Below are 13107 nucleotides of genomic sequence, written 5' to 3' on the forward strand. Positions count from 1 at the left end.
TTCTGATTTTCTGAGATTGTGGATTTGGGGTTTTCATGAGCTGTATGCCATAATCATCACAATTATGACAAATCACGGCTTAAACTATCTTGCTTTGCATGTAATGAGTCTATCTCATATATTAGTTTCCCCTTTTAAGTTGCATTACTGAAATAAATGAACTTTTACAGGATATTCTAATTTTTTGATTTTCACCTGTATAAATAATTTAATATAATTAATTTAGTTGCATGCAACTAAAATAATAATAATAGTATTATTAAAGATGAATCAAAGAAATATAAAAATTAAAAGGCAGTGAACTGGTGTTTACAATTATGTGTGCTATCTTAAGAAGGCATAAAGTAAATTGAAACAGAGACATAGGAAAATTCTAGAGAAGAGCAAAAAAAGACAAAGAGCCATATCTAAATGAGTAATACAAAGAAATTGTGTAAAAATAAATGGGAAGGACAAGAGATCTATTAAAAAATGCCGCACTTTTTCCCAAAATTTAATTTCAATATCAGTTTATAAACCTTAGCAATAATATGTTCATCATTAGCTCACAATAGAGTTTTCCATTTATTTTTTGCAAAGTCCATAAATTTTTAAATCTAATTTAAAACTTTATTTCAATTGTGAATATGGAATCCAGTGATTCATCCTTTTGATTCCAACTCTTTAGATTTGAGGATAGGTTCACCTTTTATTATTTGACCATAGGTTCACCAGTCTGGCCTTGTCATTTTAATATTTATGCCTCTTATTTCTTTCATCCCATCTAATAGCTCTATTCAAAATTTTCAACACCAATGTAAACAATAAAGGAGATAAGAGGTATCCTTGTGTCATGCCCTTTTGAATTTAGCATACTTTAATTAAGTCTCCATTAATCTTTGTTTGCTGTGAGGTAGAAATCTCTTTAACACCTTGAATAAATTTCTCCAATTTAATTTCAATGGTTTTCTCTGTATACAGGAATGTTAAACTTGCTTGTTTCTCATTGTGGTATTGAAAAAAAAAAATCAATAATATTCAAAACAGTTCTTACATCATCTCTTAATTTTTTTTTTGGTTTTTTTTTTGGCAAAAGTCTTCATGGATATATATGACTCTATATCTTACTTCAATCTTTCTGCCGGTATTGCAATAAAAAGTTTATGTTATTGTTTAGTAATGAAATTGGTCTAATGTAATGAGAATTTTATCATCAGGGCATGTTGACCTTCCTGTGGTTGTAGTGCAATGTTGGCTTCTTTCTAAATTTGAGACATTTTTGCTCCTTGCAGTACATCATTCATTATATATTTAATAACTGTAGTAGTTGGTCCTCAAAACATTTGTACTATCGTGTTTCCACGAAAATAAGTCTGGGTTTGTTTTGGTTTTTTTGTCTCCAAAAGAGGCAACAGGTTTTTTTTTGGGGGGAGGTGTCTTTTCCGCTCACCTCATGGTGGGATCACTGACAGCCCTGCCCAGTTGGTCTACTTCTTCTGCAGCCAAAGGAGCAGCTTCATTCTGCAGCTGAGAATGGAGTTTGGGCCTGCATTTTGCAGTCAGAGGCCTTTCAGGAAAGCCTGTGTAGCTGAGAACCAAGCTGTGGATTGAATCCATAGCTCAGTTCTCGGTTACACAGGCCTTCTGGAAAGGCCTATGATGGCAAACTGTAGGCCCGAGTTCCGTTCTCAGCTGCAGAATGAAGCTGCTCCTTCAGCTGCAGAAGAAGTGTGCCGGTGAGGCAAGTGTCGATCCAGGGGAGGCCTGGCTGCAGTGGTAAGCTCCACCCCAGCCCTAGCTTGATTTTTAGGTGTGAATAGTTCTTCTGTGTAATTTTGCCACCTCTTCTTAATCTCTTCTGCCTCTGTTAGGTCCGTGCCATTTTGGTCCTTTATCATGCCCATTTTTGCATTAAATGTTACCTTCATCTCTCCAATTTTCTTGAAAAGATCTCTGGTCCTCCCTATTCTATAGTTTTCTTCTATTTCTTTGCACTGTTCATTTAAGAAGGCATTCTTATCTCTTCTAGCTATTCTCTGGAATTCTGCACTCAATTGGGCATATCTTTCTTTTTTTTCCCTTGCCTTTCACTTCCCTCCTTTCCTCAGCTATTTGCAAAGCTTCCTCAGACAGCCATTTTGCTTTCTTGCTTTTCTTTTTCTTTGGGATGGTTTTGGTTGCAACCTGTTGTACAATGTTGAGAACCTCTGTCCATAGTTCTTCAGGCACTCTATCAGATCTAATTCCTTAAATCTATTTGTCACCTCTACTGTATATTCAACAGGGATATGATTTAATTCATACCTGAGTGGCCTCGTGCTTTTCCCTACTTTCTTCAGTTTAAGCCCAAATTTTGCAATGAGGAGCTCATGGTCTGAGCCACAGTCAGCTCCTGGTCTTGTTTTTACTGACTGTATAGAGCTTCTTCATCTTTGGCTGCAGAGCCAATCTAATTTCTGTGTTGACTGTCTGGTGATGTCCATGTGTAGAGCCATCTCTTGGGTTGTTGGAAAAGAGTGTTTGCTATGACCATTGTATTCTCTTGACAAAATTTTATCAGCCTGTGCCCTGCTTCATTTTGTACTCCAAGGCCAAACTTGCCTGTTATTCCGGTTATCTTTTGGCTTCCTACTTTAGCATTCCAATCCCCCATGATGATAAGAACATTTTTTGCTGTTAGTTCTATAAGGTGCTGTAGGGCTTCATAGAACCAGTCACTTTCATCTTCTTTAGCACCGGTGGTTGGTGCATAAATTTGGACTACTGTGATATTGAATGGTTTGTCTTGGATTTGAACTGAGATCATTCTGTCATTTTGGGGATTGTATCCCAGTATTGCTTTTCCTACTCTTTTATTGACTATGAAGGCTACTCCATTTCTTCTGAGAGATTCTTGCCAGCAGTAGTATACCTGATGGTCATCTGAATTAAATTCACCCATTCCTGTCCATTTCAGTTTGCTGATTCCTAAGTTGTCGATGTTCAGTCTTGTCATCTCTTGTTTGACCACATCCAGCTTTCCTTGATTCATGGATCTTACATTTCAGTTTCCTATGGAGAAAAAATCTTTATAGCATCAGACTTTCGTTTCACCACCAGATACATCCACAGCTAAGCGTCCTTTCGGCTTTGGCCCAGTCGCTTTATTCTTTCTGGTGCTACTAGTACTAGCCCTCTGCTCTTCCCCAGTAGCATATTGGACACCTTCCGACCTGAGGGGCTCATCTTCCAGTGTCATATCTTTTTTTCCTTTTGGTACGGTCCATGGGGTTTTCATGGCAAAGATACTGGAGTGGGTTGCCATTTCCTTCTCCAGTGGATCACGTTTTGGCAGAACTCTCTGCTATGACCTGTCCGTCTTGGGTGGCCCTGCATGGCATAGCTCATAGCTTCATTGAATTATGAAAGCCTCTTCGCCACGACAAGGCAGTAATCCATGAAGGGTATCAGATTCTATTGTGCTACAAAGAATGGGAGATCAATGCTTTTTTTCTCTGCCCCCTTAACCCCCTTTACTTTCTTATTATTTTCCTTTTTTGTATTTTATATTTTAATAAACTAAAAATTTAAAATCAAAGTAGAATATTGATGCAATGTGAATAAAACAAAGACAGCAGAGATCTACAAGTGAAAGAAGATACAAAAAGATATTATGCAAATGTAAAGAATTATATATTTGCTAAGGATTTGTTTTGGCATGTTTTAACATGCATTTGCTTAGGATTTTTAAATAGTCTCTTACAGAGATTGCATGACATATGCAGGATCCTTCCTTCCTTCCTTCCTTCCTTCCTTCCTTCCTTCCTTCCTTCCTTCCTTCCTTCCTTCCTTCCTTCCTTCCTTCTCTTTCTCCCTCCCTCCTATTCAAAGCCAGATTGAATTATATGCCTTCATTGTTATTTGAAGATGGAACATCTTTTCTGCCTACATAATTTTATCAAAATGATGGTTAAAATCACATTGCTTTTATATATTAATTCAATTACAGTTATCATTTCATAAGCTCAGACAAGAGCAGGGCTGAATTAGATATGCCTAATGACCATGTATTATTATAAGAAGTTTCTTTGTGAAAAACCACATTTCTCCTTAGGTATCATTATAAGTACTTTTTCCATGTTCTTCACTAATTAGTTCAGCATATAATGAAAGGATAGAAATACTAAGTAGAAAGAAGTTATATCCCATGTTTTAAACAGTTTGGCATATTGTACTTATGGCTACTATACTTGTTCCTTTTCCTATCCTTTATTCACGGATCTCTTTAGCTCACCTATAGTCCCACTCCAGTGATGAAGGATAAATTTCCCGCTCTTCCCTTCTATCAGATGGTTCCTAAGGAAGACCTTCAATTTGAGGGGATTCTTTCTTTGCTCCTGTACTTCAAATGGATATGGATTGGGATGGTGGTTATGGATACTGAGAATGGAGAAAGATTTGTACAAACAGTGACACCCATGTTTTCTCAGAAGGGTGTCTGCTTTGCATTCATACAAAAGATCCCCATTCCAACCTTTATAATGAATATTGAGTGGATGTTGAATCAGGGGAACATAATATATGACACACTAAGAGACAATAATAAGGTTAAGGTGATACTGGCCTACAGTGAATCACATTCTTTGGGATTTTTTAGATTTATATCATATTTTTCAGATGAAGAAGCAGAAAGTAAACAGAAGAAACCTCTAGGTAAAGTATGGATCACCACTGCCCAAATGGAGCTGACTTCCTTTGGATTTCAAAGAGATTGGGATTTACATGTTTTCCATGGAGCTATAGCCTTCACCTTTCATTCCAATCATGTACCTGACTTTCATGAGTTTATGGAGAGTCAAACACCATCTGGTGCAACAGGAGATGGTTTTATCAAAACCTTTTGGGAGAAAACCTTTGGTTGTATATTTCCAGGTACAGGTGTAAATGAAATAAATGTGAAACATTGCACAGGGGCAGAGAAATTGAAGAGCCTCTCTCCCCCCAATTTTGAAATGGATATGACTGGTCACAGCTACAGCATCTACAATGCTGTTTATGCCATAGCCCATGCTTTCCAGGATATGATTACATCTGCATTCAAATATAGAGCAATGGTGGATAGTGGACTGCAGCTTCACAAACAATCATTTTGGCAGGTAATGTGTTCATCACTCTCTTGAGTCCTGATTCTCCAGCAGAGAAACAGAATAACTCCATTTTTCTTTCCATCCTTAGAATCATCCTAATTGAAAATGAGTCTTGCCATGCCTCTTTTACAATTTATGAGTCATGTAAAAGTGGTAAATCATCCTGCTATCCTTTTTAGTTCAAAAACAATTTCAATTTGCTGATGGTATCAGTTTCAATTTGGGAAAGTGTTCCAGGCATTTTATCAGTTTTCCATAATAAAATAACAGAATAAAGACTGGGAAAGAACCTTGGAGATTTTCCAGTCCAACCCACTGCTCAAGCAGGCAACCTTATACTATTCAGGACAAATGGCTGTCTAATCTCTTCTTAGAAACCTCCAGTGATGGTGCACCCAAACTTTTGAAAGCAATTCATTCCCCTGCTTAATTGTTCTGAAATTTCATCTTAGTTCTAGGTTGGATTTCTCCTTGTTTCCATCTGTTATTTCTTGTCTGCCCCTCAAGTACTTTGGCAAATAGGTTTGACCCTCTCTTCTCTGTGATAGCCCCTCAAATATTGAAAAAACTGCAATCATGTCACCCCTAGTCCTTCTGTTCATTAGACTATATATACTCAGTTTTTGCAACTATTCATCTTATATTTTAGCATCCAGCCCTTTAATTTTCTTTGTTGCTTTCCTGTGCACTCTTTCTAGAATCTCAGTATCTTTTCTGGATCATGGTGACCGAAACTGGATGCAATATTCCAAGTGTGGCCTTACTAAAGTAGTATATAGCGGTACTAATATTTTCATTTATTATTTATTTGTTAAATTTATTTGCTATCCATCTTGACTGGAGCTAGTCAAAGGGCTACCCTGGGCAGCTTACAATAATAAAATGCAAAAAAAAATGATTTAAAAAAATAAACATAGCAATAGCAAAGGAATAAAACAATAAAAATGAACCAACTGTTATGTATTGGGCTTGTGGTGTTACACCACGTGCATTGCTGGAGAGGCTAATGGCTCTCCAGCAACCCAGAAAAGCTGTCTCCAGTCCTGCAATTGGTTAGCCCAGGTGGCAATAGTAGGTTCAACCCTATTGGCTGCCGCCTAGGGGCTAGTCTATATATTGTGGCTGGTTGCGGCCCAAGCCTTCAGTACAGTTCCAGCAAGAATAAAAGCATGAGTTATTCTCTACTCAGCCTCGTATCATCATTCCTGCTTCCGAGAGCCCACAACTTAACACCAACCTAATACTAAGGAGAAATTTCTTGAGAGTTAGAACAATTAATCATTGGAACGACTTGCCTCCAGAAGTTGTGAGTGTTCTTAAGAAACTGGAAGTTTTTAAGCAGTGATTGGTTGTAGAGGGTTTCCTGCTTGAACAGGGAGTTAGACTAGAAGACGGCCAACATCCCTTCCAACTCTGTTATTCTGTTAAATTATAAAATATAGGTGAAAGAGGAGCAAGCACAGGGGTGAGGTGGGGTCAGATAATTAGTCCAGTAGCCACTTCCAGTTATGTACTCCCCTTGGTCCTAATTCTTTGTTGATGCAGCCTAAGACTTGATCTTGATAAATGAATACCATCACATACATACCATCATCACATACAAAAGCTGTCATTTTATGCAATTAATGCTATCATAAAACAAATATTTTGGGGGCAAGAATCAGAAGTGCTTTAAGAAATACAATTTTACTGCCCTTCAAAATGTTAGCAAGAAAAGTAAAGAGAATGGGAAGAGAACCCCCAAAACTTATGAAAGTAAGAAATACAAATTACCTTGAATGAATAAATAAATATTTAAATGAATCATAGCAGAGGGGGGGTTCTAATTACACATAATTTTACTCTACAACTTTTCTCTCAACATTTGTCCTTTCTTTGTAATTCAGCTCCATCACTTTTTGAGACAGGTCACATTTAATAACAGTGTTGGATACAAGATATCCTTTGACCAAGAAGTAAAGTTAATAGCTGGATTTGATATCATCAATTTTATTCTTTCTAAAAAGAGGACAAAAGTGAAAATTGGAAGGATACACTCTCGATCTCCTACAGATCAATCATTTTTCATTGAGGAAGATAGCATCATATGGAACAGCTGGTTTAATCAGGTAAGTCACAGGAACAGGCAATCTGATGTCAACACTGAATCTCAGTGATGATCAATAAAACTGACAATAGAAGTTAAGATTGTTCTGGGGATGCTTTTCAACTTATAATACATTTTAATTTAATCTGAAAGTCTGTATTGTTTCTATAGGGTTTTTTTAGGAAGTATTCTGAATTGGAAATATTAAATGGATTTTTAAGTATAGAAATAAAATCACAATTAGCCATAAAATTTTAAACCATTAAATTGCTTGATCAAGCTAAACTTCTAATTTTTGTTGTTGTTTCTGTTATACCTAAGCATAAAAATGATGTTCAAGTTAGTATTGAACATTTTAATTTATTGAAAGTATTTTAATTTATGTCAGCCATGCTGTAGATAATAAATAAAAGTTCAGAAATACAGTACTCAAAGATTACAACTGTTGTTTTTTTGTTGTTGTTATTTTTGATTTATAAGTTAGACGCGTCCTGTTTCTGTATGTACACCAAGCTGTTATCCAGGGTCCAGGAAGCAGGTCATGGATGGGGAGCCATTTTGCTGTTACTGTTGCATGTCATGTCCGGAAGGAAAGATTTCAGAAAAGGAGGGTGAGGATATTTTATTCATTTGTGTCTAACTCCTAATAAAGTGAAAGACATTATTTAATAGAGATTGTCTAATTGTTTCTTTGACTTTTTATACAGTTCTATTATCAATAATGATAGTATGTAACTATATTGAATTTTTTCAGCTATTTTTTTCTATTGTTTTTATTATTTTGAGAACCAGATTAGTGTAGTGATAAAAAGAACAAGGCTAGAAACCAGAAATCCATGAGTTTTAGTCACAGAATGGAATTCATACTTTCACCTTTCACTTTAACCAAAAAAAGAAAAAGAAAGATGAGGAAACAAGATTTTCGTGTTAAATCAGCCTTTAAGAAAAGTGCCACATAAAAGTGGCACCGATATATGATTACTTAAACAGAGAAAGATGGTTTGCAAGAGAGTGAGTGGGTGGTTGACAGGGTGTGTGGGAAGTGTCATGGGTGAGTGATAGATACTATATGGGTCAAGGAGGGCATTTGGGAGGGTGGGGTGGCATAGATTGTGAAAAATGTCTGATGGTGCTTCAGAATGTGTGAGAAATTCCATGTGAATCATATACCTTGCTGGGGGGATTGATATAGGTTGAGAAAGATACATGAGAGTGGTTGGGAGTGCACGAGAGGAGCAGTGAGTATTACAAATGCACAAGGGGAGTTGGCACAGGTAGGGTAGAGTGAATGGGGTTGTGCAATAGTTGTAAGTGCACAGAAGGCACTGTCACTTCCTTTCCTTTCCTAGCATGCAAATAAGTGGCAGCTGCTGAAAAGGGAGGGAGGGAGGAAGGGATTGTGACCATGATTGGGAAACTGTCATAGATCTTTAAAATAAGAATCTGCAAGGACCTGCATCAACTAATCCCCAAGAAAGCAGAACTTTTGAAACAGGCATTGTTTCAAGAGGAACTTTTATTAAGGGTTAGTGATAGCAGGAAGGCAAAGCAAGGTCTGAAGATTTTGCATGCAAAAGGTTACATCAAAAAGCCCATTCAGGTCTCCTCCCCCCAGTGTCCAACCATCCATTTGAAATCCAACCAATCTATAGGTACTAAATTGTTTTGAGAACCTAGTGATTTAATGCCTTCTCAAAGTCTCTCTCAGTTTCATTTCCCAATGGTCCCAGGATCTGTTGCCTGGGGATAAAACATATGTTTTCAAGCCATATTCCTTTCACAGGGAGAGCAGAGCAAGGTAACCAACCAACCAGCCCCCCTCCCAACAGAATGACATGCCCCAAAAATGAATACATGGGCATAAGCAATAAACTGTAGGCAAATCTATTTCAGGGGTCCTGACAGAATCACATGACCAAAGCAGCAACTTGCAGCAATAGCTTGGCAGGTAAAACAGCCATAATTTCCCCAAAGGTCATCCTTTTGGGAGGCATGGATCCTGGATTATGTAACCATTCTGTAAGATAGCCCATTTTAAGTACATTGGTTCAAAACTTTTGCTCTTTCATACACTGTTTCACCCATATAAAGGATGTAAAATGAGATTTTTTTTAGTATCATACATAGTTGCCTATTCACAGTTGAATGAACATTTTCTGTAATGTGTGAAATTTTCTTCAGTACATATTGTATCTAGTCTTTTCTATCACCTTATTAATTTCAATTTCTTATTTATTCATATGTATAAATATAAGAACATTCCTAAGGTTCATGCATTCATCTGAGACTTAGATAAGACCCTTTCAATTACAGATCTGAATGACTGCTATAGTTGTACAGAAGAAAAATATCCCAATGAAAACCAGGATTCTTGTATTCCCAAGGACATAAGTTTCTTATCTTATAAAGAACCTTTGGGAATCACTTTAGCCTGCTTTATTCTTTTATGTTCCACAATCACAGTTCTCATACTAAGGATATTTCTGATGCATCACAACACTCCCATTGTCAAGGCCAGCAACCGGGATCTTACCTACATGCTCCTGGTCACCCTCTTGCTCTGCTTCCTTTGTGCATTACTATTCATTGGTCAGCCAAATAAGGTGGCATGTGTCCTTCGTCATACTGGTTTCAACATCATTTTCTCTGTGACTATCTCCTGTGTCCTGGCCAAGACTGTGACTGTGGTCCTGGCTTTCATAGCAACCAAGCCAGGAAGTGGGATAAAAAAGTGGGTTGGGAAAAGACTGGGCTACGCTTTTGTTTTATCTGGCTTCTTAGTTCAGGTTGGGATTTGCATTATATGGTTGTCCATCTCTCCTCCTATTCCCGAGACTGATCTGCACTCAGAGACTGGAAAAATTGTCCTACAATGTAAAGAAGGTTCCATGGTTATGTTTTACTGTGCAAAGTGTTATATGGGCTTCTTGGCCATGATTAGCTTCATAGTGGCTTTCTTTGCCAGGAAATTACCAGATACTTTTAATGAGACCAAGTTCATCACTTTCAGCATGTTGGTCTTCTGCAGTGTTTGGCTTTCCTTTGTTCCAACCTATCTTAGCACCAAGGGGAAATACATGGTGGCTGTGGAGATCTTCTCAATGTTAGCATCAAGTGCTGGGCTGCTGATCTGCATCTTTTTCCCCAAATGCTACATTATTATTCTGAGACCAGCTCTGAACAACAGGCAGCTAAGAAGACAGAGGAATTAGTGAATGTGTTCTAGAATGTGTCGGTAATCTGCATTGCAGATGGACTTCCATGTATTTGTGTGTTTTACAGTTGAGATTGTGCTGAATATTTTTCCTAGCATTTATATTGATTAAGTTGTTATTGATTAAGGATTGTATTTCATTAGGAAAGTATTCATTTTGAAGGTACCTGGAAAAGTAACCAGCATGTATCTTTCAATTCATCTTTCCTCTTCCTCATTTTGAGTTAATAATATGACTATAAAGTTTGAGTAGTAACAATGATCATCAAATTCACATAAAATATTTAATCACAATTTGTACTATGCAGAGTTTTCATTACAAGTGGTTCTCCATTTATGACCATTCATTTAGCAATCGTTCAATTGACCTACGACACTTAGGACTGATACAGTATCCCCATGTTTAGATGATCAAAATTTGGGCATTTGGACTCCACCCAGTATTTACAATAGTTGGAGCATCCTTGGTCACATGATTGCCATTTGTGATCTTCCTATCTGTCTTCTAGCAAGGAAGGAGGGTAGCTGGATTTACTTTATGACTACATGATTCGGCAAAAACATTGTAAAATAAAGCATGACTCAATTCATGACTGTTTCACTTAGCAACAGAAATTCCAATATGTCCCAATTGTAGTTAGAAGTCAAGATGTACTTGTATTTGGATTCCTAATATTATCTAGTCCAGAAAGGGGGGGGGAGAATCAAATGGATCTTATATACTGTATGTATGCATTATATATAGTATATTTTGCCAACTAAAAATATGAGATTTGTTTAGATGGTATATCATTATACAGGAATTAAGTGAGCCATGCTTTATAAATATTAACACAGATTTCTTAAATCAGGGCTTTTCAACCAGTGGTACGGGTACCACCTGTGGTACATTGTCACTTGGCAGGTAGTACGCGACCATCCTAGAAAAGTGGTACTGGGGGAGGGGAATGAGCTGAACTGGTGGCAGCACTGCATAAGCCTGAGCAAGAGATGGGTGGAGCTGCAGGGCTGTCAGGGCTCAGTGGAAGCACCAGGATCAGCGCCAGTCTCCATCTGCAGCTCGGCACTGATCCTGGTGCTTCTGAGCCCAGAAGAAGTGCCATTCAGCTGGAATGTTGCAGCATCTCCAGGGTCTTGTGATTTACCTTCAGATGCTTGGCAACTGATTCATATTTATGATGGTCACAATGTCCCAGGGTCATGTGAAGTGACCAAAAGCTGCTGCAACTACCCAGCAGACAGGGGGGAATAAAAACCAAACACCCCCCACCCCACCCCCACTGCCAATCCTCAACAGAAATGCTCACAACAATGAAAACCTCGGACAAGAGGAAGAGCGCCGCTGGGCAGGCAGGCAGGTGTCTTGCTTGGCTGTGGCTTGGAGGCACTCTTTTTGGTGCCATTGTAACTTCGAACAGTCATTAAGCAAACTGTTGTAAGTTGAGGACTACCTGTACTTCATCACTTTTTTCCTTCTTTTTTTGTCATCAAATCTTTGACAACTTCTATGCGACTGGTGGTACTCAGATGTTGCCATATCCTAAAAGTGGTTCAATGGGTAAAAAGGTTGAAAAGCCTTGCTAAAGAACACTCAGAATGGCGTTCCGGCACTTTTCTTTGCACACACACACACACACACCTGAAGAAAACTGTTTCCAGAGAGCCAAATTCTCCTCAGCAGCACACCAAGGAGGCAGCCAGATTGCAGAGCACCAGAATGCATTGCAGTGACTGGCCTTCAGATGGCTCAAATTGAAGTAAACATATTCCTTATGGGCTAATTCAAAAGTGGGAGGGTAAGAAGGGCTGAGCATGAACAGGTTGCCTAGCAACCTGCTTGAACAGTCTCCGTAACTTTTAGCTCCCGGTGCAGAACGCCTTGCCTTTTTTTTCTCTCCTTGAGTGGTCGAGTACTGATCATGGTCATCCAGAAACGTCTAGTGTTTGAAACCTACTATATGTTTTTTTTAAAAAAGAGGGAAAGTTCCTTATATGAGAAAAAATAATTCAATACTGTATCCACATCTGACATGGTATGTTTTGGATTCTAGTATTATGAGGAATTGAATTAAATTGTCATTATTCGTGTGATCCATCCTTTTCATTTTCCAGTTCAAATACATTGTATAAGAGAGAGCAGAAACTATCATAAAGTTTTACCATGTCTGTAAAAGAGAAGAATGAAAAGAATGCTATGTTTTGTTTTGACTTTTTTGTTCTCGTTGTTTCTACCTTGAGTTAATAACAATGGAATAAATGTGTTTATTAAGCATCAGATATGAGAGTTATTATTTTATTATTATAAAAAGAATAAAAGCAGAAACAGTGTGCCCAAACTGATGAAGAAACAATTGTCTTGGATGAGCCATTTAAGAAAGACAATCCCCCCCCAATAAGTTTTGCAATGCATACAAAGAGCATCTTTTTATTTGTTCCTTTCCAACTATTGTTAGCAAAATTGAATGGGTATATGTCATGAATATACATATCAAGGCTCAAATAGTTTTGTATTAAAATTATGCCAGTTTGACAGGTTGATATTGATGCATATTCGTTAGTGTGTATTTAACACACACACACACACACACACACACACACACACACACACACACACACACACACATATATATATATATATATATATATATATATATATATATATATATATATATATATATATATATATATATATATATATATAT

At 37.5% G+C, this 13107-nt stretch overlaps 1 protein-coding gene across 1 annotated transcript; it reads left to right on the forward strand.

Annotated features, from left to right (window-relative positions):
* Positions 1-8238: 8238 nt before the first annotated feature.
* On the forward strand, positions 8239-10403 carry LOC310649152 (vomeronasal type-2 receptor 26-like; the record flags this gene model as incomplete). The annotated part of the gene is made up of 2 exons (XM_083377444.1): positions 8239-8242; positions 9505-10403. 2 exons carry the CDS (start codon positions 8239-8241, stop codon positions 10401-10403), a joined length of 903 nt encoding a protein of 300 aa, XP_083233570.1.
* Between the last annotated feature and the right edge of the window lie 2704 nt (positions 10404-13107).

The sequence above is a fragment of the Vipera ursinii genome, assembly GCF_947247035.1.
Source record: "Vipera ursinii genome assembly, chromosome: Z".
Classification (NCBI taxonomy): Eukaryota; Metazoa; Chordata; class Lepidosauria; order Squamata; family Viperidae; genus Vipera; species Vipera ursinii.